The 23,722-nt window shown below is 43.8% G+C and overlaps 1 protein-coding gene across 5 annotated transcripts; it reads right to left on the bottom strand.

Annotated features, from left to right (window-relative positions):
* Positions 1-10,387: 10,387 nt before the first annotated feature.
* Positions 10,388-21,224, bottom strand: zbtb18 (zinc finger and BTB domain containing 18). Of its 5 annotated transcripts, none has more exons than XM_018697020.2 (2): positions 21,076-21,224; positions 10,388-15,543 (listed from the first exon to the last, which is right to left on the bottom strand). In XM_018697020.2, the coding sequence occupies exon 2, from the start codon at positions 15,524-15,526 to the stop codon at positions 13,829-13,831; it is 1,698 nt and encodes a 565-aa protein (XP_018552536.1). In that variant the 5' UTR covers positions 15,527-15,543; positions 21,076-21,224; the 3' UTR covers positions 10,388-13,828. The 5 variants fall into 5 exon arrangements, with proteins under 5 accessions (XP_018552536.1, XP_018552535.1, XP_018552538.1 ...); XM_018697019.2 differs by lacking the exon at positions 21,076-21,224 and adding an exon at positions 18,605-19,634; XM_018697022.1 differs by lacking the exon at positions 21,076-21,224 and adding an exon at positions 18,446-18,597.
* Positions 21,225-23,722: the final 2,498 nt, after the last annotated feature.

A 23,722-nucleotide genomic window follows, 5' to 3' on the forward strand; every position in this document is an offset into this window, starting at 1 on the left:
TGTCTCACCAGAATAAAAGCCTGTTCACAGACAAACAGCTAACACAGGGAAAGAAAACAGTGTGGCCCTGATGGTGAAGATCAGCTGACAACTGTGAAAAACACCAGGAGATGACAGCTGATAGCAAATGGATGCTCACAGAATTGGGATTTTATTGCACCTCAGAGAAACATCACCTGTGGAAACCAGAAATCTCATTTAGTGACGTCATTTAGTTTATCTGTGCTGTGAGTGAGGTTTTTGTCTTTGTACACAGGTAACAATGACGGTTTATTTATAGTAAGTATAATTAAATAAGTATCAAGTAGTCTAACGTGGGTTAAAGTTCAGACTTTTATTAAAGCCACACTTATCAAAATTTTTATATTAGCAATGTATCAAATGAGTATATGTAATGTGAAAAAAGTTGCGTATAGTGAACACTAGCAAATTGTCACATGACTCTGTAGCAACTGCTTAATAAATGTGTGTCATATCTTTTGTATAAGGTGATTTTACATCAGTGTTGTGTTTACAGCTTGTTCGTCAGGACCAGGTAGCCAAAACAAGTAAATGAATACCTCTTCAAAGAATGAGAAAGAAATACATGTAGAAATTTACCTCCTGATTTGTCAAAATAAAGTCAACTTATTTGCTTTTAATGAAGCTTTCAATAGCACCTGATGAGCTTCATCAGTGAATGGAGTTGGCTCTGAACTGCAGATATATGGAACTTCCTGAATCTCATTCATTCTCATTCATTCTCAGTCACTGTATAAAAAGAGTGGTAATATATCAGCTTATGTGTATTTTTACCCTTTGTGCATCCAGTCAAAGTGAATTTATGTTTTCCTCTGATGCTGCACGTAGTTTCTGGCATGTTTTTTTTTTTTTTTTTCAAATATATCCTCCTGGGTTTGAAGTAACAGCACAGCAGAGGTGCAGAAAATGGCTACAGAAAAGAAGAATCAATTAATAGCTACACCTGTAGTCCTCATTTTCATATTTTATACAGGAACAACAGCAGAAACACCAACAGGCTAAAACTATGCATCAACAAACGCTAATCTCAAGGTGACACACGCGCTGCAAAGTGTCGTGCGTTTCCAAAAATCTCAGATGAGCGACTGAAGCTTCTGCTTGTGATCCATCAGAGAGAGAGAGAAAGAAAGAAGTTAGAGAGGAATGTGGATATAAAAGAATGATATACAGTTGGGGTTTGGAGTTGAAAGATAATTAGAACAGCAGTGAAGGATTCTGCTGCTGATCCCAGAAAAAACACCTCCACCAGCTGGGTTCAAAGTCCAGGAGGGAAGGAAAGACAAGGAGGAGAGAAGACAGAGAGAGAGAAAGAGAGAAGGCCACAGGAAGGAAGAGATTTGGGGATCTAGGAGAAGAGTGGTGGAGCACACCTTGTTGTGCCATCTGGGCCAACTCCCCCACCACAAACACCCTCCCTCCTCCACCCCCAAACCCCCTCCTCCTCCTCCTCCCAGCCCATTAGGACAGAGGATTAAGGTGGTGGCAATTACAAGACGCAGCCGACAGGAGCGTTACCTGGCAGTACATTTAGCTGTCCAGGGGAGGGGAAACGGGAGGGTGAGAGAGGGAGGTAGCGAAAAGGAGAAGTTATAAATGAGATGGGTGGGAAAGGGGAGATAATTAGACCAAAAAAAAAAAAAGGACAACACAAACACGTCAGGAATGTTGTGATAACAGCAAAAAGAAACTTTCCTCATCGCCCGCTTGGCCGACTAGCCTTCAAAAATGGCAGAGTGAGCCAGTAGGTGCCAAACAGATGCTGGTACAATTGCTGCCATGCACCCCACCCCACCCCACTCCACCTCACTGGCTGGCTGGCTGGCTGGGTGGAGGGGGTGAGCTGTAGAGTTGGTGGTGTTGTGGGTGGGGTGGGGGTGGGGGGCTGCTACAGCTATGGATGGCGCCCATATGGCCGCAGCTGATGGGGGTGATTGTCGGTATTGTTCACTTTGTCAGCGATCCTGGGGATGCGGGAGAGAGCTAATGATAATGCAGAGTGCAGATGTGCTCCGGAGCAGCCCAGTCGTTAAGCAACAACAGCTTGTGTTTTCTGTGCATGTGCATGTGTGTGTGTGTGTGTGTGTGTGTGTGAGAGGGAGAGAGAGAAAGTGTGCGTGTATGTGCATGCATGCTCCTAGGTTTGTGTGAGTGTGTGTGTATGTGTGTGTGCGTGTGTGAGAATTAGAGTTACAACCACAGCTGCTTGCCAGCCTGTCTTGCCTTCTTGAGTAGACCTTCTGGAAGACCTACTATATGCACACACACAAACTCACAATCATACATGTCACATGCGTGCACACACACAGCTGTTGGGTTCTTTAATGTGGGTCTACACTTTTTTTTTTCATCTGAAGCGATTCTTGTGCATGAGGTGCAGGGCTCGAACTTTGGATTTGAGGTCATTTTCAGTTCTATGTGAATAAAGACGTTAGTGGAGAGTTTATAACGCTTACATTTTTTGAACTGTGTGAAAGCTTTTTGAACAGCATGGCAACCTACAAATTAGCTCTGCCCACTCACAGCAAAAGATCCTGGATTATACTCGATCAGATACACTGGGTTGATATTGACACTGATACTGACTGCATTAAGTGGAGCACTTAACAAGCATGTCTGATCCAAGGTAAAGTTTCTTTAGACTCTTTCAGACATGCAATATGTAACACTGCTGGTTTCAGACACATCAAGAGCTTTACAGAAAAACCATGTTGTGAATCTTGTGTGTGTCTATTCATAGATGTAACTCTTTCTGTGTTGAAAAAATGTTGTGACTTTTACAGAGAAGTGGCACGAGACTGTCATATTAAATCGCTGTTAGGTTAAGAGAAAGGGGTGCATGTCTGAAAGAGGCTTTTGTCAGTGTCATAATAAAATTAAATAAAAGTTTGGTGCAGGTTAGCTGTATAGGTGAATTCCCTCCTCATTTTTTCCTCCGTATTTTTCTCCGTCACCTCCATTCCCATGCTATCAGAATCCTTGCATTCACAAATCTGATGTCACCATACCTGAGCAGTGATCTTTCTTGCCGCATTTCTTGAGCCAATCAGGTAAGTATCATTAAATATAATTCCAATTGTGTCATTTTGTCTATTAGAGCTACAATTGCACAACCCATCACAACTTTGACGTCCAGGATTTCCTGAGAGACTCAACTAAAAATTTCCCTTAACTACGTGAAGGCTCGACTCCACTGGATCCTGTCTTATCTTCTATCTTTATACGGGGCTACACTTTGTCAAGATGCTGCACAACCAAGGAGTCTAATCACCAAAATCTTTGGCGATGGTGTTGTGTTACTTATGTAGAGTAAGGTGTCTGAATGTATAGAAAAAAAGGATCAGTATACTAAAAACAAATCCACTGTTCAGCTGGGAATTTTTCGTGTTGAGTTTGTGTGGGTTTCCTCCAGGTACTCTGGTTTCTTCCTGCAGCCCATTTAGATGAAATGGAAACCATAAGTATGAGTTGTTGTTTGCCAATTGTTGTTTGACAGACTGGCAACCTATCCAGGTTCCAGTTCCCTGAGTTTAAGCATCAGAGCTGATGTTGGAGGAAAAACATTCAGTTCTCACAAGCTGTTTTGTAGCTCACCCTGATCGGTCTTTCCTGTGTGACAAATTCCCCTCAGACCCACATGTATCACATTTAATCATGTTTACTGATTGGGTTACTGATGTAACCTTGTTATACTATACATATGTCAATGAACTGTGGGCAGTTTAACCAAATAGTCAAACTATCCAGCATTTTACACAGAACAAGTACAAGAGTCTACAGCTGCATGCTAACAGTTCTGCAAGGCTGCACTTGGGTACAGTGGTGCTTTGAGTTAGATGTTAACATCAGCATGCTAACACGCTGATTTTAGCTGGTACAATCTTTACAATATTTAGAATGTGTTTAGCATGCTAACATTTTCTGATGAGGCTGATGGGAATAGCATCAGGTTTTGCATCTGCTGAGTCATAAACTGAAGTATTGAACGCACTGAAATTCTGAGCTGTTGAAGCACTTGATGAAAAGTTAAGCAATCGCCAAAGTGACAGCAATTCATCCTGTGGGGGACTTTGAGGGGTCCCAGCCAGCTATTTGGGAGGCAGAGCCCTACATAACAGGAGTAGACCTGACAGCATACAGTGTATTCAGTAAGGAAAAAATTAAAGCTGGAACAAGAAAGAAAGACAATGTCTCTTTTGACGACTCACTCTCGCTCTTTTGGTCTGTTTCTCCTCTCTTCTGTTCTCCTCTCCTCCTCTCTCCTCCTTCTCTACTTCTTCCCCACCACCATACAGATGGTCCCAAGCTGCCTTCAATAATCCAATGCACAGCCATGCCAGTACACCCCGGGCTACACCCCTGATGCTACACTACTCACACACACACACACACACATATGCAGAGACAGTGCCAGTTCCCTAGGCAGGACCCCTGTCTCTCTAGCCCAGATTGGATCAGTTTGGTTCAGCATGGAGCAGTAACACTGGGCCTTAGGGCTCTACATGGGCCTGCAGGGTCCCGCATTGGCCTCAAGTAGCTGTGGCTACAATGGAAAAAAGCTCTAGGGCTCGATTGTGTATCTTTTGATGGTGACTATTAGTATTATTACACAAGCTGGAATAGCCAGATGTTTTCATTTTCATCAATCTAAGCCTGGTCAACACAAGAGCTGACACAGACAACAAAACCACAAGAGAGAGAGTGAGAAAGGTGGAAGAAAAGCAGTGAAAGGGCGATGAGCAGACACTGAAAAAAGAACTTAGGAGATAAAAGAGAAAGAGAGGGAGAACGGAGATGAAGAGTTTTCAGGAAGGAGTGAGGGAGAGGGCGGGTGGAGAGTGACGGAGGCAGAGGCAGAGAGAGAGAGAGAGAGAGAGCGATGGAGGGATGGGGGCAGATAGAGAAACAGGAGGGATGGAAAAGAAGGATGGGTACACAGAGGGAGGGATGGACAGAGTGCGGCGGATGGGGGAGGGATGGAAGAAGGGATGGAAGGAGGAATGTGACAGATGGGTCGTGCCTGGCCAGAGCTGGGAGGGAGCGGAGAGGTTGGCATCACAGGGTGAGAGAACACACACAAAGACATACACACACACACACACATGCACATACAATAACTGCACGCATGCATGCATGTGCGCCAGTTAACTCCTCTCATGCACGTTCTGTGCTGTCAGGAGTGTTTTCGATGTCTTTCCTTGTGTCAAGAAAACGTCGACCATATGATAAATAGACAAATAAATGCTGCGGCGGACATGTTTCGACATATTGTCTGCATAAATTTATTTTCCGCTCCTGCAATCTATTTCTCCATCAGGCTGAGATGATAGTTCAATATGCTGAGTCTAATTCATGATTTCACATCACAGTTTCCCCAAAGTTGTCCTAGAAATCAAGATCATCTTTGGGATCAGCGTGACCAACATGAACTGAGGAGACTCCATACTGTTGAATGGCTAAAAGCACTTTGAAGTAAAACTGCAACAGTCGGATCAGTTGGATCCGATGGCCCAAAGGGTTAACTTATTATTATTGTATTGTAATGTACTGCACCGCACCATACTGTAATGTATCTTACCATAATAGTGTATCTCTGCTGTACTGCACCACTCTGAGTGTTAGCAGAAAGTAGATCCACACATTGTTGTCTGCTCCCACAATACTAATTCAATGTTACTTTGCTTGTTAAAGCTGCCACATCAAATGGCACCATATACCATATCACACTCTATCATTTCACTGCATAGTATGGTATCAGATTGCACTGTGTGGTAACACACTGTACTGTATTGCTCTGCATAAAGTACAGTAAGCAAAGTCTAGTAATCTCCATCCAAGTAGAAACAAGACTAAACTTTTCTCTGTCCTTTATAAGAGGTTAAAGTTTATTGTTGTATGATAATGTGCAATATTTTTTATTGTATAATAACTGCACTAAACACCTGCCCCCACAAAGGGGGGTATCAGGGACAAAACACTTTGTTTGCGTGTACTGAAATTTTGTTAGTCAAGTTGTTACTTATTTTGTTTTGTTTGTTGTAGTAAATATTAAGTTGTTAGCAAACTGTTTGTTGAGTATTTATTTCTGGTTATTTTTGTTACTGTGTTCTGTCCACACTTGTGTGTTACTTTTGTCTACACATACCTCATCCTGTGGTTTTGTAACATATTGTACCACATTACACTATACCATATTGTATTGGATGGTATTGTAACAGAACTTATCATTATGCAACAGCACCAATTTTCTTGGTGTTTTTATCTTGTGTCGCGCTTTAATTCTATCTAAAATTCGATGTCTTTTTTTGTGTTTTTTACATGTTTGGATAAATGTGTTGTTATGTGTATGATGTTTATGACTGAATCAGGTCAACTTATTTACCAGGCATTTAGTTCAAAATCTGTTGAACCATTAAACACAGAGTTTAGATGAGATGATATCTGTTTTTGTCGCCTCATCTCGCTGTTTTTATACTGTAAAGTTACATGCTGCTGAGAAACTAACTCTAAATGGGTCAGGACAAAACTCTAATGTTTCATTCCAAAGTTTCAAATCTTAAACTTCTGTCGAGTTAAGGGTTATTATAAACCGACAATTGGATGTAAGACACATACTGATCCTTATTTTTGCTGATTTGAAAATGTATTGCAGCTTGACAGCGGCCGTGACACATCAAATGCGACTATGAATTTTGTGATTTGTTATGCTATCAATAGTAAGATACAGCAATAGGGATATGAGTTATTTCTCAGAATACTGTGTGTGTGTCTTTGCATGTGTGTGTGTGTGTGTGTGTCCCTTTCATCATGTCTCCACTGTGTTTCAGCAGGAGGAAAGACACGACAGAGAGAATGAACTTCACTCTTCCACAACATCACAGCTGGCTGACTGCTGCTTTGCTTGTCATGTGTGCATGTGTTTCTGTTTCTGTTTCTGTGTGTGTGTGTGTGTGTTGTGCTTACACATGTGTACAACTCAGCAGGCAGGTGCAGCAGATGTCCGGCACACACGTCTCTCTCTCTCTCTCTCTCTCTCTCTCAAACATACACACACGCACACGTACAGTAACGCCTTTAACATCCACACAGCAGCAGCAGCAGCAGCAGCACGGCAGGTTGAGTTATAGTGACACTAAAGGACCCCTCCCTGCGTGACCCCGTCAGGTCACCATGGCGATGATAAAGTGCTGAGTCGTGCGTATGTGTCCCGGTGCCAGCAGTTTCCAACAACACCCCGAACACGCCCTGGTAATGCCCCTTATCTGGCAGACACACACACAGCTGGGAGAGGATGGCAGAAGTATGGAGGCCAGAGGAGGGCTCGTTTCTTTCTGCAGGGTTTCATTGTCACCTTTCACCTCAAAGCCGGTTAATTTGCCTGTTTATCCCAGACGCATCCTCGTCCAACGAATCCTGCTGATCGAAAGATTTGCGTCTCCCCATCCCTTTCTCCCCTCCTCTTTTTTTTCCTTTCTCTATTTTTCTCTCACTTATGTCGAGAGTTTGTGGCTGCTCTCACTCCATACAAGAATCACACAAAGGACAAGTACTGTTTAATCCCATCGTAGCCCAGCCCTAAAGACAGACCAGCTGGAGGCCTTTGTGTTTGTGTATGAGTGTGTGTGTGTGTGTGTGTGTGGGTGTGCACGCCATATCACAGGTTATATAAACCTGTGCTCTTCGTGTGTGTGCAGCCACTGTGTGAGCTGTTGCAAGTGTGTGAATTGCTGTTAAATGACATTCTTATCTGAGTTTTTATCATACTTGTAGATACATAGATGTGTGTATGTGTATGTGTGTGAAGGGTTGTGTGGGGGGTTGCAGAGGAGATGGCGAAGTTGGGGGGGTAAGTTGTATTTGGGGGGCCCCCCTCTTACAGAGACACACAGATATTCAAGTTCGAGTTGTGTCGCCTTTTGTTTTCAGGAAGGGGGTTGTTTGGGAGGGGGGGACGGCTGGATGGATGGATGACTTGCTGGGACACTGTGCCTCCCGATTTTCCCAAAAAAAAAAAAAAAAAAATCCACCCCCTCTTTGCTTCCCTCCTCCACCACCACCCACCTCCCCAACTCCCTCCCTCCCCAGCCCAGTGTAGTGCCACTGTATTGTCTGCTCGCAGGCGGGCCGCTTGTTGCTTGCCTTCTGTCCTGCTGTGCTGAGTGCCTGACAAAGGGGCTCTTTTAAATATGCAGACAATCCTCGATCACACACACACACACACACCAAATACACACACGTTTGTGTCCCTGCTTTCCTTTTTCTCTCTCTCCGTCAATTCTTCCGTGGCTAGACCTGGCCTGGGAGTGTTTCCTTTATTCACAGAGAATCAACAAGTCTCAGACATGAAAAGGATACAGGAGGCTTTTCTGTCCGATCGCTGCGGTATAAGCTTTGAGAGAATGCTTTGTGAAGAGGCTGTCTTGTCAAGGCCAAAAGCTGGAATCCTGTTTGTTGTGGTCTTTGTGACAGAGCTTTGTTCTTACTGTACATTTGACTAGCTTCATTTTTTTTTCATGCACAGGAAAATCCGCTCTTAAAAACAAGCAGGTATTCTTGGGTGCAACTTAAAAACAGCAGTCCTTGCTGTGTGAATTTCTGTCACACACTGCTACAAGAAGTTAGATACATAAACATGTGTCTGGTGTCCTTTTAGATGGAAACATCTGTCTCGAGCTGATTTTGGAAGTTGCATCAAAGTTAACGGAGAACACTTTTTCAGCCAAATCTGCAGATGTCGGTTTAGAGAGAGGGAGAGAAAGACGAGGAGGAGGCTGGAGGCTGCTTCGAAAATAAGACGCAACAGTCAAACATCAGGACACTTGGAGTCCGCATGACACTTTTCTCTTTATCTCCTCCTCCCCCACACACCCTCCCATCATCCCTCCCCTTGGTACGAGAGCCCTCCATTGGCAGCTTTGGCAGAGGCCGCTCCCCTCACGCGAAGCGGGCGGAGTGCAGGGGCCCGGGCCCCCAGACAGGAGCCCAAGCTGGTCTCAGCCTCCCAACATGTTGAGCTGGCCCGCCTTGGGCACAGCCAAATGGTTCTGCAGCTGCCCCTTTGTCCCCCTTCCTTAAGTAAACAAAGGACAGAAACAAATTAATGACCTACATTCACAGCAAACCTCGCACAGCCTCCTCGCGCAGAGAGAGAGAGAGAGAGAGCAGTTGTCTACAAGCAGATGTTCACTTACAACACTGCAGATTGCAATTAATGATCACCAAGCAGCACATAACCAAAGGATAGGGTCGCTGTATTTTCCACAGCAGTTATCATAATGTCTGCTGTCTGTCTGAAATGACGAAAGCAGCACTGGGATTAGGTACTTCAGAAGCTGACTTTTAACATAGTTTAGACGGTTTGAAAAGGAGATGTCTTCTAAAACTGTAAAACATGTCCATTAATAGATAAACACACATATTACCCACCTTCAAATGTAGCCTGAACCTGATACTGTTAAAATAAATTTCACATATAAAGTCTGGAAATGTTTGAAGTCTGCCTGAACTGGACACTAAACCGAAATCTTTGTAATACTTCTAAGTTTCTTAAACCAACATTAGGCACTCATCAGACAGAGGACAATGTCATAAAGATTAGGAGTGAGCTTATCGTGTGAGTGTGCGTTGGGGGGCTTACTGAAGAGACCATCTGTGGCCTAATGAGCGCTGCTCCTTGGCCTCTGAGTGCAGGGGCTTTTAATGCATCTGTAAGAGCAGGTTTACTGAGCAGCAAGACATTAGCTAAAGCTGATTTCTTTACTGGAAAACTGTACTTGAGGAGCTTTGGAAGAAGTGTGTGTGTGTGTGTGTGGTGTGTGTGTGTGTGTGTGTTGCTAGGGGTTTGGATCCCAACAAGCTGCTGCACATTTTCTTCTCAAATGCAGCCTACATATCAGGAGCTGTGCAGGCACGAAAAAGAACACAGTGAGACCACACACACACACACACACAGACACACACACACACACATGCCGAAAAGTGCGCCGTGCTGTGGTCCAAATACGATGGCCTGCTGCACAGCTTATCACACACACATACACACACACGCAAACATGTAAGTACACATGCACACGCTTCCAACTTCCACCCACATTGCAAGTCGCAGAGGAACAGGATGCTAAGACATTCCGCACTGGCCCTTCTGCAACCTGTAACTGTGTGTGTGTGTGTGTGTGTGTGTGTGTGTATGTGTGTGTAAGCTGTAAATAAGACAAGGTTACAGAATAAATGACCAAAGTTTCCAAGTGGTCCACGTACAGAAATGTGCTTAAAAAGATGACTGATTTGAATGTTCGACTATCGGTGTGATTTTAACAGCAGCAAAGGAGCTGTGAGGTGAAAACACAAGAAAAAAAGAAAAGCAAAACAGTTTGAATTTCAAGATTCTTATAATTTATTGCAGTTTGCACACAATTTAAAAATGTCAACAACAGCACACCAAAAAATTACAAAACTAAACACAATTAGAATTTACTCCCCTTGAGAAAAACAAACAAAACAAAACAAAAAAAAATCAACCCAACTATGATTGTCAAAGCTAAAAATGACTAAATCTGAAAAAAGGAACGTAGAAGAAAAAGCAAAGAATTTTTTTTTAATCTCAAGAGGGAGCAAATATATCTCAATTGAAATCTGCTTGTTTTATTTTTTTTTCCCAGACAGTGATTGTCCTTTTTCAAAACAGACTCAGTCATTTCACGCCCTCCCTCCCACCCCCACCCCTTCCCCCATCTGTCATCATTCCATAAACTGTCTATGACATTTGAACATTTTTATTTTTATACCTTGCTTTAAAAAAAAAAGCCCCTCCCCCTCCCCTTTTATTTTTCAAGTAAGCACAGCAAAAAACATGGAGATGTCTCGTCAGGGTGGTTTCTTCACAGCGTCGTGAGCAGTTGACATCACTCCCACAACTCCACCCTACACTTACACATTAAAAAATCAAAATTAAAATAATAAGAATTCGAAAATAAAAACAGCCCGGACTACAGCAGTTTAAGGCGGTCAAGTACAACCAGAGGAACAGAACGGAACAAAAAAAAAAACAGCAGTAATGATGAAAACAACAGCAGGATGGAGTGAGCCCATATGCAGAGATGCTGCCAGTGAAGAAATAACGTTTCAGGGAAAAAAAAAAAGAAAAAAAGAGACGATGCGGTGCAAACTGCCGCAATGTCACCCACACTGTTGCACTGGCAAAGCCTGTAGGTGCCACCAGATGATGGGGCGGCACATACGACCACCCCACCCAACACATGCACATCAGTGGAGGAGCATGCACACACATACATTTGTACGCACGCAAAACACACACACATGCACGCATACATGTCTCAGTGAGGAGAAATGTGGAGCCTTCACTTCCCAGTATCTGTTTCAAATTTTTGGATTGTATAAACGCTTGACCATTATTTTGAAAATCACAACAAAAAAAATTTGTGATACAGAGGTTAAAAAAATATTAAACTGATGTAGCCCCAAACCCAAACCCAAACATTCACATACCAAAAAAAAAAAAAGTTTTCCAATCACATGAGCAAAATATAATAAGACATCATTTTCTGATAAATTCAATAAATTCCTTGAATTTATACGTTTTTAAACAACTATTTCTCAATGCTCTACAGTATCAAATACTTCCATAGTGTCAGAAATGTTTTGTTAATAAAGGCATCTTTTCAGCAAAAATCTGTCATGTCTTTTAGCTTAAAAAGGTGCATTCAGGCATGCCAATTCTCTCCCATCTATCTCCGAGTAAGGATTACGTTTTAAGTGGAAACCAAACACACACACACACACACACACACACACACCGCATCGCATTCACGACACTGCATCTAATGAGAGATGCACTGCATCGGGCTGGGCCGGGTTACTGTACTGAATCAGCACGGCCCCGCTCAGCTCAGCTCAACACGATGCAACAGTGTGACAAAGATATCTGACCCTTCAACTTTCAGCAGGACAGCTCAGTTTCAGCCTCTCTCCCTCTCTCTCTCTCCTTCCTGTCTCTTCTCTGTATCCTTCACACTTTAGCGAAGTCAGAGCCACAAAACTGCGCTCGACAGACCTGAAGTAAGCGCCCAGTGAGCAGAAATAATTAAGAAATGGCTTGACCATGCGTCTGAGGGCTGGAGAGGACGGAGATGCGAGAGATGGGGAAACAACAACACGCAGCAGTGGAGAAATGTTAACGCCTGAGGAGGAGGAGGAGAAGTGCTGGGTGGACGTAGGTTAAATTGACTGGTAATAACCAAGTCACATGTTCATAAACACACACACACACACACACACACACACACACACACGCAGCAGAGAGATCAGTGCATATAGACACAGGCTTCAAATGCTTCATCGTATCGCTTCAACGTCCGATGGAAACACATTCAGGTAACATTCTTCTTCTAGGGAGCCCAGCGACAGACCTACGATGAGTAGGGGGAAAAAAAAAAAAAAACGCCAACTTTTCACTGTCAAAAGTGTAACGTTCAAACATTTCCCCCCTGAAAACCACAACTTAAAGGTTTAAGACAAAATCAAATTTTCATGCATTTTTTTCCATAGTCGCGAGAATAATATTCAGTTTTTCAACAGACCGCACCCTGGAGAAGTATTCACAAAGAAAAGAAAAAAGGAAAGCCCGTTGTCAAATATTTGATCAATTACAATGTGTACAGTAATACAGCAAATTCACATTTTTATTTTAAAATATACAGGTTTGGACGTCATGCAACAACAGCAGGTCCCATTACAAAAAAGTAACAAAATAATAATAATAATAATAATCATTAATTTAAAAAAAAGGTAAAGGATTAAAGTTTTAAAACTATAGCAGAACAATATACAACAACCTTAAATTAAATACCTTTTCAACAAGAGATGTTTTAAAGACTGCCAGCTAGATTTAAGAAAAAATTCTATTAATAACAATAATAATAATTATTATAATAATTTGTAAAGGTCTTTTCATTTTTAGAAAATACTTCAAATTGACTGGAAGTGAAAAAAGGAGGCTGTGCATTGCATGAGTGCCATCAGTTTGTCTGTCAGTCAGTCAGCTTTCCCCTGAACATACAACACCAAAGAGCTTAACAAGAGAAGCGGGGAGCGCTTCGCCAACGACACCTCCATGCCAGCAGAAAATAAAATTAATACACGCAAAACACACTCATTCACACTCACGCACGTCAGGTGAAATTTTTGCCAGAGTAGTGCAGTATTGCACACACACACGCGCGCGCACATACACACACACACACTTCTTCAAACTGCGTGTGCGGTGGTATCGACTCGTGGTGATCACAGTACCCGTTTAGTGTATTGTAATGCTTTTTTTTTTTTCACTTCAGTGTGTTCGACCTGAACTCCTGCAGTGGCGTTTGCTGTCTGTGGGACCGGGACCGATTAAATACGCTGGCCAGCGTCGGAGTGTTGTGTCTGAGATGAAACACAAACAGAGTGAAAACTCTTCAAAAACAAAAAGGCGAGACATTCTCACTGGGACCCATGTCCTTAGACGCAATGAAAACCACCAAACAGAACTTACGCCAAATAAAAATAAGAGTTCAGAATAAAATAGATTAAAACAAAAAAATTACCCCAAACAGCAACAACAACAAAAAAGAACTCAGTAGTAACATTTTCATGTGCTATTAAAGTGCAATTGAATGAGATTTTGCGACACACAAGAACATGATTCACTTAAACCCCAAATAGCAAACTTTGCCACCTCCCTTCACCTCCCCATGCCTCTCTGCCTTTCTTTCGCTCTCCACTTTCTTTCCCTTTATCAAACCCAGCAGTTCTGTTTCTACTTCCACAGTTCCTGGGAGCTGTCCTCAATCGCCCAATCCCTGACATTGGGCAGTGCCAGCGGTTCGCTCTTCACTGACAGCGAGTTGACCAGTTCACAATGGAACTTGCGGATGTGTCGGTAGAGGTCCCCAGACTGCGTGAAGCGCCGTTCGCACCACTTGCAAGCGTGCGGCTTCTCGCGTGTGTGCACCACTGCGTGGCGGCTGAGGTTGTGTGAGTACTGGAAGCTCTTGCCGCAGGTGGTGCAGGTGTAGGGTTTCTCACCAGAGTGTGTCCGCTCATGGCGCTTCAGCGTGTACATGCAGGAGAAGGTCTTGCTGCAGATGGTGCAGGTGGGCACGTTGACGTCTCCGGCGGGCTTGGAGCGGATGCCCTCCTGCTCCCTGAAGTGGGAGCTGAGGTGAAGCTGGAGGATGTGAGGAGAGGGGAAAACCTTGTTACACAGCGGGCACATGAAGATCTGGGTGTGTTGAGCTGACAGCATGTTGGAGACGTAGGGCAGCAGGGAACTATCCATGCTGGCTGCCTCGGCCTGGGCGCGCTCGTTTTCACCCCCCAGTATGTCCTCATCATCTGCCGTGGCTGGAGGCTTCTCCTCCCGCTCCAGCTCAGAGGCCAAGGAGGCCTCTCGCAGAGCGGACAGGTGCGCTTCCAGGCCGAGGCGCCGCTGGGCTGACAGAGGCCCTCCGACCCCGTGGTGGGTCAGACCCCCGTTGGCGCTGGGAACCGTCGCCTTGGTGATGCCACTGTGCTCCATGTCATAGTCCCCACCTCCCATTTCCTCTTCCTCGTCTGAAGCCACACCCCTCTCCACCTTCACCCTCACAGCCAATGGGCTCTGGAGGCTGTCTGGTGTAGCTGCCCCGCTGAAATAGGACTGATGGTGGTTACTGTGGTTGCTACCTGCGATCGGCTTGACCGACAGGTCCAGGACACAGTCAGCCGCATCATTTGACACCCTCCTGCCCCTGTGCCCTCCACGAGAGCTCACAGAGTGGTGGGACCTCTGAGAGAGGGATCCAGAGGAGCTGGTCGGGCTGCCGGCTGGGGAGAGAAGCTTCCCTCCCTCCCCAAGCCCTTCCCCACCCTGCGTCTCCGCCTCACCGTGACCTGGGCTGGTTGTAGCCATGGCTGGCGTCCCTGGTCTGTCTGCAGGCGGCAGCCTCAGCCACAGCGGTCCACCCTCAGCCTTCCCCTCCTCCTCTTCATCGCTGTGCAGCAGGTCAGCAGTAGCAGGCCGGCCGGTGGAGCCATCTGATAGGCTGTCGGCCTTATCAGAGCAGCTAGACCCACCATCATCCTCTCTGCGCGTGCTGTCTGCCTCCGCCGTGGCCTTCTGCTTCAAACGTTTCTTACACACCTTGACAATGTCATACATGTGCAAGTAGCTGGCCGCTGCCAGCACATCCTCTACGGGAAGGTCCTGGAACTGCAGTTTGCCCTCATACATGAACTCCAGGAGAAGGGAAAAGGCCGGAGCTGTGACAATGTCGCTGTTGAGATGCACCACATCTCTCTTGTCCAGCTGGTCCTTGTAGAAGAGGTGAAAGTACATGCTGCAGGAGGCCAACACAGCACGGTGCGCACGGAACTGGGCATCGCCCACCAGCACCGTGGAGTCACACAGGAAGCCCTGGTGCCGCTGCTCGCTCAGACACTGGAGTAAATGTCTGCTGTGGTCTGGGAACTCCATCCTGCCGTCCTCATAACCTGCAGCCGCACAGAGACACAGAAACAGAGACAAAGTTAGATACATCTCATGAGGGTCTCAGTGTCTGTGATGTCAGACTTTAAAATTACACCTGATGTGGTTTTTTTTGTTTTAAGGTTTTGCAGGGTTTTCATTAACAGTTAAATAAAATCTGTTTTAGTGAAGGTAAATACACAAGAAAAAAAGGAGCAGAAATGCAGATGAAAAGCAAAACCTCCAAAAGATGATTTAAACCGATAGACATCAAAAACAGAGATTCTGTGTGTTTGAGATAGAATTCAAGCCTTGAGATCGCGATATTGTTTTCATCATCACTCAGGCTTTTGTGTTAACACAATTTCTGAGAGCAAAATGATCTTAAACAAGGCCAATTAAAAAAAACAGAGAAAAAAAACAGTGAAATGAAAGAGAGAAGAGATAACAAATGCCAAAACCACATATGCTATGAGATGCTGAAAACAAACCACAGACTAGACGACGAGCAAGTGAAAGAAACACATCAGGAGTAGGTAGGTTAGTAAAAACAAGAGCACAGCGAAACATTTTTACACATTCTTAAACACATAAAAAGTACTGTCAAAACTCAACAAAAACATGCTAACATGCATGCAAGATACTATATATATATATATATATATATATTACATTTGTTTACATTTTTATGTATACTAGGTAATGACCTATGCACAGCCATGATTTTTTCATCAACAGAAATATTTCTGCTCAAATTCAAAAACACCATGTAGGTAACTGTATGCACACATTCCCTGGTACAACGGTGCTTAATCTTCATTTTCTTTCTCTAATTATTTTGTTTTTTTAGAATTAATAAAAAGAAAGTGGAAAAAGAAAAACTGACAATAATTACTATTTAAAAAGGTAATTAAATTATAATCACTAATTCAGTTTTTACCCTAAGAAAGACTTAATCTCAGGTAAACCACCAGCGACAGATTCTTCCACTGTCTCTCCGTTCTCTCTCTCTCTCTCTCTCTCTCTCTCTCTCTCTCTCTCTCTCTGTATCTCTCTAACTCCTCTGCCTGCACTCCTGGATTGTCGCTGCTCCTACGCTGGTTATTTTTATTAACCCACTTTGGCCTGGCCTGGCACAGCCCTTTTAGGTAACCGGCTTTCAGCTGCACACACTGTCCTCACACACACAACACACACACACACTTAGTACCAGCCTACCTACCAACCACCTCCACAGGCTAAGTCGAGCAGGAAAACTGCCCAGTTGAAATAGCACAGTCGAAAACAAAACAGCTTGTCCCTCGCTTAACCTGTGAGCATCGGCTTTAGGTGTAAGATTAGACGAGGGGAAAAAATAAAAACGGGACAGAAAACCTGCAGCAACGTTCCTCAGGTGTACTTAAAGAAAGAGAATTTATCTAGCAGATAAAAAAGTGAACAACTAATCAGGCAAAATTTCAGATGACATAAGATGAGAATGAATTCTGTAAAATCATTAAGTCCCACCTGTTAACCAAGTCGACTTGTCCTGCCTGAGAAAATACATTGGTCCCGCTCTGCACTGTGTTAACCAAAGCAGTTAAATCACCTCATTTGAATGAAGCTAAACCAAGAATGTCAGTGTGTGTGTGTGTGAGACTGCGTGTGTGTGTGTGTGTGTGTCTGCGTGTTGTGTATGTGTGTGTGCTCGCCCTACGGCTCGTTCAGACTGCTTTTAATGAGGGGGCTTACGGGGACAAGGGTGTACCACCTCCCACCTCTCCACACCCCCACCCCCCCTGCTCTGTCCAGCCAAACCCCTCTCCCACCTCCTCCTCCTTCCACACACACACACACATACACCATCCGTCACTCACATACTCCTTCCCATCTGAATCTTACAAGGAAAAAACCCCGCACATCCGCCCCATAGTAGAAACTGCCCTTTTCCTCAACTCCCCCCACCACTACCACCACCACCACCCAGAAGAGAAGATTTACAATACAATCACTGTAAGTGCCCTGCTCGTCACAGCATCAATCCTAATCCTTAAAGATGGCTAAAAATAAAGACGTGGCGGTGGGGAGGGAGCCGGCGGCGGCGGCGGCGGCAGCAGAGGCTCAGGAGGGCAGCAGCCCGTCACCCAGACCCACCCAGCCAGGCCCGGCCCGGCCAGTATCGGCCAGCCGGCTCAGGCAGGGGTCTGAGAACGAGAGACACGGAAGGGCAGGGAGGGAGAGGGTGAGGGAGAGGCTGGGACGGGCCGGGGAGGGAGGCTTACCCACATCTGATCCAGCTGACGGGGGCCATATGGCAGCTGCTAGCCAGATAAAGAGATTAAGACTAGGAGGGAGTGCGATTACAGCTGTCTAGCCAATTCAGGCAGCTCAAATCTGCAACTTCTAAATTAGTCTCCTCTACTCCAGCCGACAGGAGGGGAAAAAAGTGGGTAGAGTAGACCGCACATGCTTTCAAGTAATTTTACAGCGAGTTAGATTTAACTGAAAGGAAAAAAACAGGTTAGATGATTAGGATTAAATGACTGCTCACTCTATTTTTCTGCCTAAAGCCATCCTTTTTTTTGTCATTTTATTAACTAAGAAATTGGTTTATCTTTCTTTGCTCAAATTTAACAAATTACAAAATGAGTAAATTTATTTTCTTAATTAATGTTAGCCAAAAAAGCTTCACATTTAATAGTGATTTGTATTATAATAAATTAACTAAACTCAGTTTTAAAACACTGCTTTCTTAGTTGAAACTTTCAATTAATGAGTGTCCTAACAAAACGTCTGACAACACAAATAGCAAACACAACGCAAAACAACAGCTGAGTTATAAATGCAGCTCTCTGGACTACAAACTAAAAACACAGCAGAGTGTTCCCGGACTGCAATTACCCCTCAGACAGGCAGCCACCGACACCAGTTTACTACTGAAGCACTCACCAGCAGTTTCACACAGCGCTCACACTGCTTTGACACACCGGAGATCCCCCCCAACAACAAAAACAAAATAAGTACTCCACTACCCTGGACTCTCCTACTCTACTCACTCTGTTTCATACACACTCATGCACACACACACACACACACACAGAACGATACCTGCAGCAGTATGCATCAACTTGATTAACTCCACTGTAGCAGAATAGCTGGGCTCTCTCTGGCTGGCTGGGAATGGCTGTGTATCTCTCTCTCTCTCTTTCTCTCTCTTTCTCTCTCTCTTTCTTTCTTGCTCTTTCTCGTCCTCGCTCGCTCTCTCTGAATCAATGAGTGGGTAGAAGAGGAGAGAAGAAGAAGAGGGAGGCAGGCAAAAAAAAAAAAAACACGCTGTTCAAACTGCGAGGGACAGATGCAAAGTGGAGGAGATGTTGGAGGGGGAACGAGATACCACCTCCCTCCCTCCCCTCCTCCTCCTCCTCCTCCTCCTAACTGGCGCTGATCGGCAGCCACAAACGCACACACACACACACAGCATGTGCGTACACACACACACACACACACAGCACTAACTCTCCCAGGCTGCCGCTGAGACTCACAATAAAGGACTGGGGAGGGGTGGAGGCGGTGGAGGGATGGAGGAGGAGGAGGTGGGGTGGATGGCAGCCTGTCAGCTGCTCTGACATCATCCTCAGATGGAGATGCTACCTCCAGCTGTGCTCTTTCTACAGCCATATGCTGCCTCCTCTACACTCCTGCCACCAGACTCCTCTTTCATTCTACCAACACCACGCAACTTTGTCTCTCTTTCTCCCCCTTTTTCTCTCTCTCTCCCTCTCTCTCTCTGGGAAAAAACATGGGTCTACTAAATGCAGTGGGATGTTGATTTGTTTTTTTGTTTTTTGTTTTTTTTGGGGGGGGGAGTGAAACAGAAAAGAGTTTACTCAACAAATCATGCAACCACATTCACCCACTCCAACCAAAACTATCAAGGAAAGGGAAAGTTCACAATATATAAGCAGAGGTTCTGGGTGAAAAACAACAACTTTTCTCTAATCTTTTTCTCTTGAATTTTTTAAAACCTGCTCTGTCTTTCTCTCTCCTTCCAGTAACCATAAACAAAGGCCAACACAGCACATTTGCAACTGACAGACATACGCAGCTGATATTGTTTTCCACTTCTTTACGGTTCAGCGCCGCTGCCTCTTCTTGTAGCCTATTCATTCATTCACTCACTCACTCATTCATCTATCTTTCTATCGCCCCCCCCCCCCCAAAGCCCCTTTCCAACCCCCACCTCCCCTGGTCGGACCCCTCGGACAACTGACAGGAACAAAAAAATGAAATGAAGAAACAATGGGAACAAGTCATAAAGAAAGAAACTAATGAGTGCAAATCCCAAACAAAAGGTACACATGGCTTTGATAAACCGGGGAGAAACTTATTACAACGCCATTATTTCGCTTTCGTTTTGGTTGAAAGTGTGCACGTTTGGAGCGTGTGAATTCCCAGCTATTTAATAAACTACTTTTATTTTTGAGTATCCGCTCGCCCCAAAAGCCTCTAGTAAAGTTTTAAAGACTAATATAGCATACACACATAACGTTGTCGCCTCGTAATATCACAATATACATAAAGACAAATAAGCAGTTTTAACTTATGTTGTGTTTTATAAAATATGAAAATATAATATAATATAGTTATTTTTTATATGTAGTGATGGGCAACACGTGAGTGGATCAAACATTTCTAAGTTGAATAGAAATATTCCTGGTTAATATAAGTAAAATTTTAGTTATATTTGAGTAAGAAAAATATGTATATAATCATGAAAAAAAAATCAGCTTCACTTCAACTTCTGTTATCTTTAATTCTATTAAAATTCAATGCTACTTTCAAAGTCGGAGAGATTAAATTATCCAACTTAAACTTAAATCAACTTCACCACTGGAGTTTCTGTTTGTACCTTCAATTACTGCAACCACTGATGCGCTATTTCAATTTCTGTTTTGCTATGACACATTTTAATACCGTGACAGTTCTATATCCAATACTTAGACTCACAGAAGTCAACAACGTGAACAATGAACCTGTTAAAAATTAGACAAGAATACCTCTTAACTTCATTTAAAGCAGCTAAAATTGTCAACAATGACAGTTTATAAGCTTTGCCCGGCGAGGAAATTAGCATAAAAAGTCAAAGTAATGTTACTGCTGCTGACAGGCTGTGAGACTGTCTAACAACACAAGAAGACTGTAATCAGTTTCCTACCAGAAGACATAACAAACAAACACAGATAAAGACGGACACACACTCACACACACACACAGAGAGAGAGAGAGAGAGAGAGAGAGAGACAGTGACCCACGCAGCTAGCTATAGCCCGATCATTGCTAACAAAAGTAAAGCGAACAGGCGACAATATTGAGCTATTTACAGTTGTTGGGAAGGCCCCGGTGCTATGACAACAGCTGCTAAAACACCGCGCGGACAGAGAGCTAACATAGCAACTATTAGTGCGTGGAGACAACACAGTCATGCTAAGGAAGGTTTAGCTACTTTTTCCCCTCCGTAACCCACCCTCTCTCTCCTGAGCCTCCTTTAATCGGACTCCGGTATTAGAGGCAGCACTTACAGACAACAAGGTCCAACGTCTTCTCCGCTTCCTCCGTCAAATCCCTCCTTTTTTCTGTTTTCCTTCGTAGACAAAACTAGATTGACTTTGGACTAATTTCCATAACAGGCTGCCGAGGCGAGCAGGCAGAGGGACGGGGAGTCTAGCACTCTGCGGCGGCCAGATGTTTCCGAGCTGTTGCTGCTCAACTCGGGGCTGGGAAAAGGAGGCGAGTTGACTGGCACGGCGCGGAAGCCAATGGTGCCGGCGAGGAGGAAAGTGAAGGCAAATTGGAAGCGGCCCTCCAACAGAAGAGAGGGAGGGATATGTCTTCTTTCTCGCGTCGGCGTAGGTTGACACCAGGCAACAACAACAGCAGCGGCAGCACGCACAGTGAGAAGGCAGGAAAGAAGAAGCTGGGCCAAACCAACTGGTTCTGCGAGTCAGCGAGGCGGACTGGCGCAGCGGCGAGCGAGAGAGCGGAGAGCGGCGCGGTGCCGCTTGGGTACTGTAGTCTAGCCGGATCGGGAGGGGGGGTTGGGGGTGGGGTGGGGGTGGGGGGCAGATGGTGGGGGGAGGCGGAGCTGATGTGAGCAGGTGCACCACCTTGACAGGAAGAAACCCTGTTGGTTTTCTCAGGATGACAGGAGATAACCTAGTAGTCTAGCTTTAGGTTACACTACTCCCTGCTGTTGCACTGAGCATGTTCATGGCACAAGCGATTTCTTCAGGATAAATAAAGTTATTTCTTATCTTATTTCATCTTATCTTGCTACTGATAAAAGAAGATTAGGCTTGGATCAATTGCATTAAACTGTTGCACCACCTCCAGAGATTGAAAAAAAAAAAAACATGGTCATGGTCGATTGTTTGATTCTTAGCTGCAGTTTTATTAGTTAAAGGGGAACTATTTTCCAATCAAACACCATTTGTAAAGGATTAAAAAGCTGCAATTAATTGATTTATTAATGGCTAGTACATCATTTACTAATGCTTTATAGATAAATTATAAACCATTAATGGGAGCAACTTTTCAGTTACAACGTTGTGAGAAATCCTCTTGCTGCATGGTACTCTTTAATTCAGTAGGGAGACCTCTCCAATGAACTGTTTGACTGCTTACCCTCTGGGAAAGGGCTGCAGAACATCTGGACCAGAATCCATTTATAAACTCCTTATTATCATTACAGACTGCAGACTTTATAATTGCAGGTGACTGACTAACTTTTGCTTAGTGGCTCATTAGAAACTGAGAAACCCCAAAACCTTTTATTAATGTCATGCTTACATTTATAACTGGAAATCCAATGACCTTTTAGAAAGTTTGAAACCTTACATGTTTATTAATGGTTTACAACACACAGCCATGTTATTTTCAAGATGTAAACAGGGTACACTGATGCAAGAGAGGCTTTATTTGAGCAACAGAGTGAAAACTTCATAATTTAAAAATGTGATAAAAACAGCTCTAACATTTCACATTCACTGTATTGCTCTCTCTACATTCATACTATTTCAAGTTTTTGCATGCATATCGACAGCTTGTTGAACTTCATGTATAGGTTAATAAATAATTGTTACAAGTCTGCAGTTGTAAATGTCAATAGGCAGTTAATATAGCAGCCCTTTTCCAGTCCATTGGAGGCATCTCCCTAATGAATTAAGCTGGACGAGGATTTTCCACAACCTGACAACCCAAAAGTTGTTTTTGGCACGCAATCACTTATGGCTTATAACTGATGTATAAAACACTAGTAAATGATTCATTAACCATTAACAAAGCCATCAGTTACAACTAATAAACCTTTACAACCCCTCTAATGCAATCAACCTAATACCTTGCCCTGTTCTTTTGCAGTACTATAGTACAGAAACAATTTTGGTTATTCAGGTTTGAATATTGATAAATCACTTAATTTGTTTATCAAGCAACAATGTCAAATATTCTCTGATTTCAACTTCTTAAATAGGATTTATCACTTTACTCTTTTTTAATGTAATTTTAACCAGAACGTGAAGATTTTAGATTTTTGGCTAGATGAAACACGCAAGTTGAAGAGCTAAACATGAGGTCAAGTGATGACTGTTTACCTTTTTTAAAACATTTTAATGACTAAATGATTCATTGATTAAGTGGAGAAAGATTCTACAGAAAACATTAGAAAATGCTACAAACATACTGAGGTTAACCTCCTTTCTGTCTCACTATGCATCTTGATAGTGTCTGTCAAACACCTGCAGCATTGATTATAGTTTATAGTGTGGCTGCCTTTAGTCTATGATATGCTGTCAGTTTGTCAGCCTTGTTGTCAGTTTGAGTGGAAAGGACAAATCCCGAAAATGCAGTATCAGAAACCATGCTTGAGATGTCACTTTACAGCACTTTAAAAGTGATTTGCCAGTGGTATTTGCACGACCAAGGAGTGAGTACGCTGATGAATGTAGCAGGTTCCCGTGCTAGCCAACAGGTTCAAGTCCAACTACCTTGACTGGCACTTTTATGTGACTTGCTGTGCCTTGCTGGAGTAACTTCAAGGAAACGCAGTGCAAGGCCTGTTTAACCTGTAAGCTGCCATTTACAATAAACAGGTTGTTGCACGTATTCACACTGCTCTGGTCTGTTCATTCAGTGACAGCTCACTTTGAAAAAATCTGATCAGGCCATCAT

The sequence above is a fragment of the Lates calcarifer genome, linkage group LG16_LG22 (genome assembly GCF_001640805.2).
Source record: "Lates calcarifer isolate ASB-BC8 linkage group LG16_LG22, TLL_Latcal_v3, whole genome shotgun sequence".
NCBI lineage: Eukaryota > Metazoa > Chordata > Actinopteri > Centropomidae > Lates > Lates calcarifer.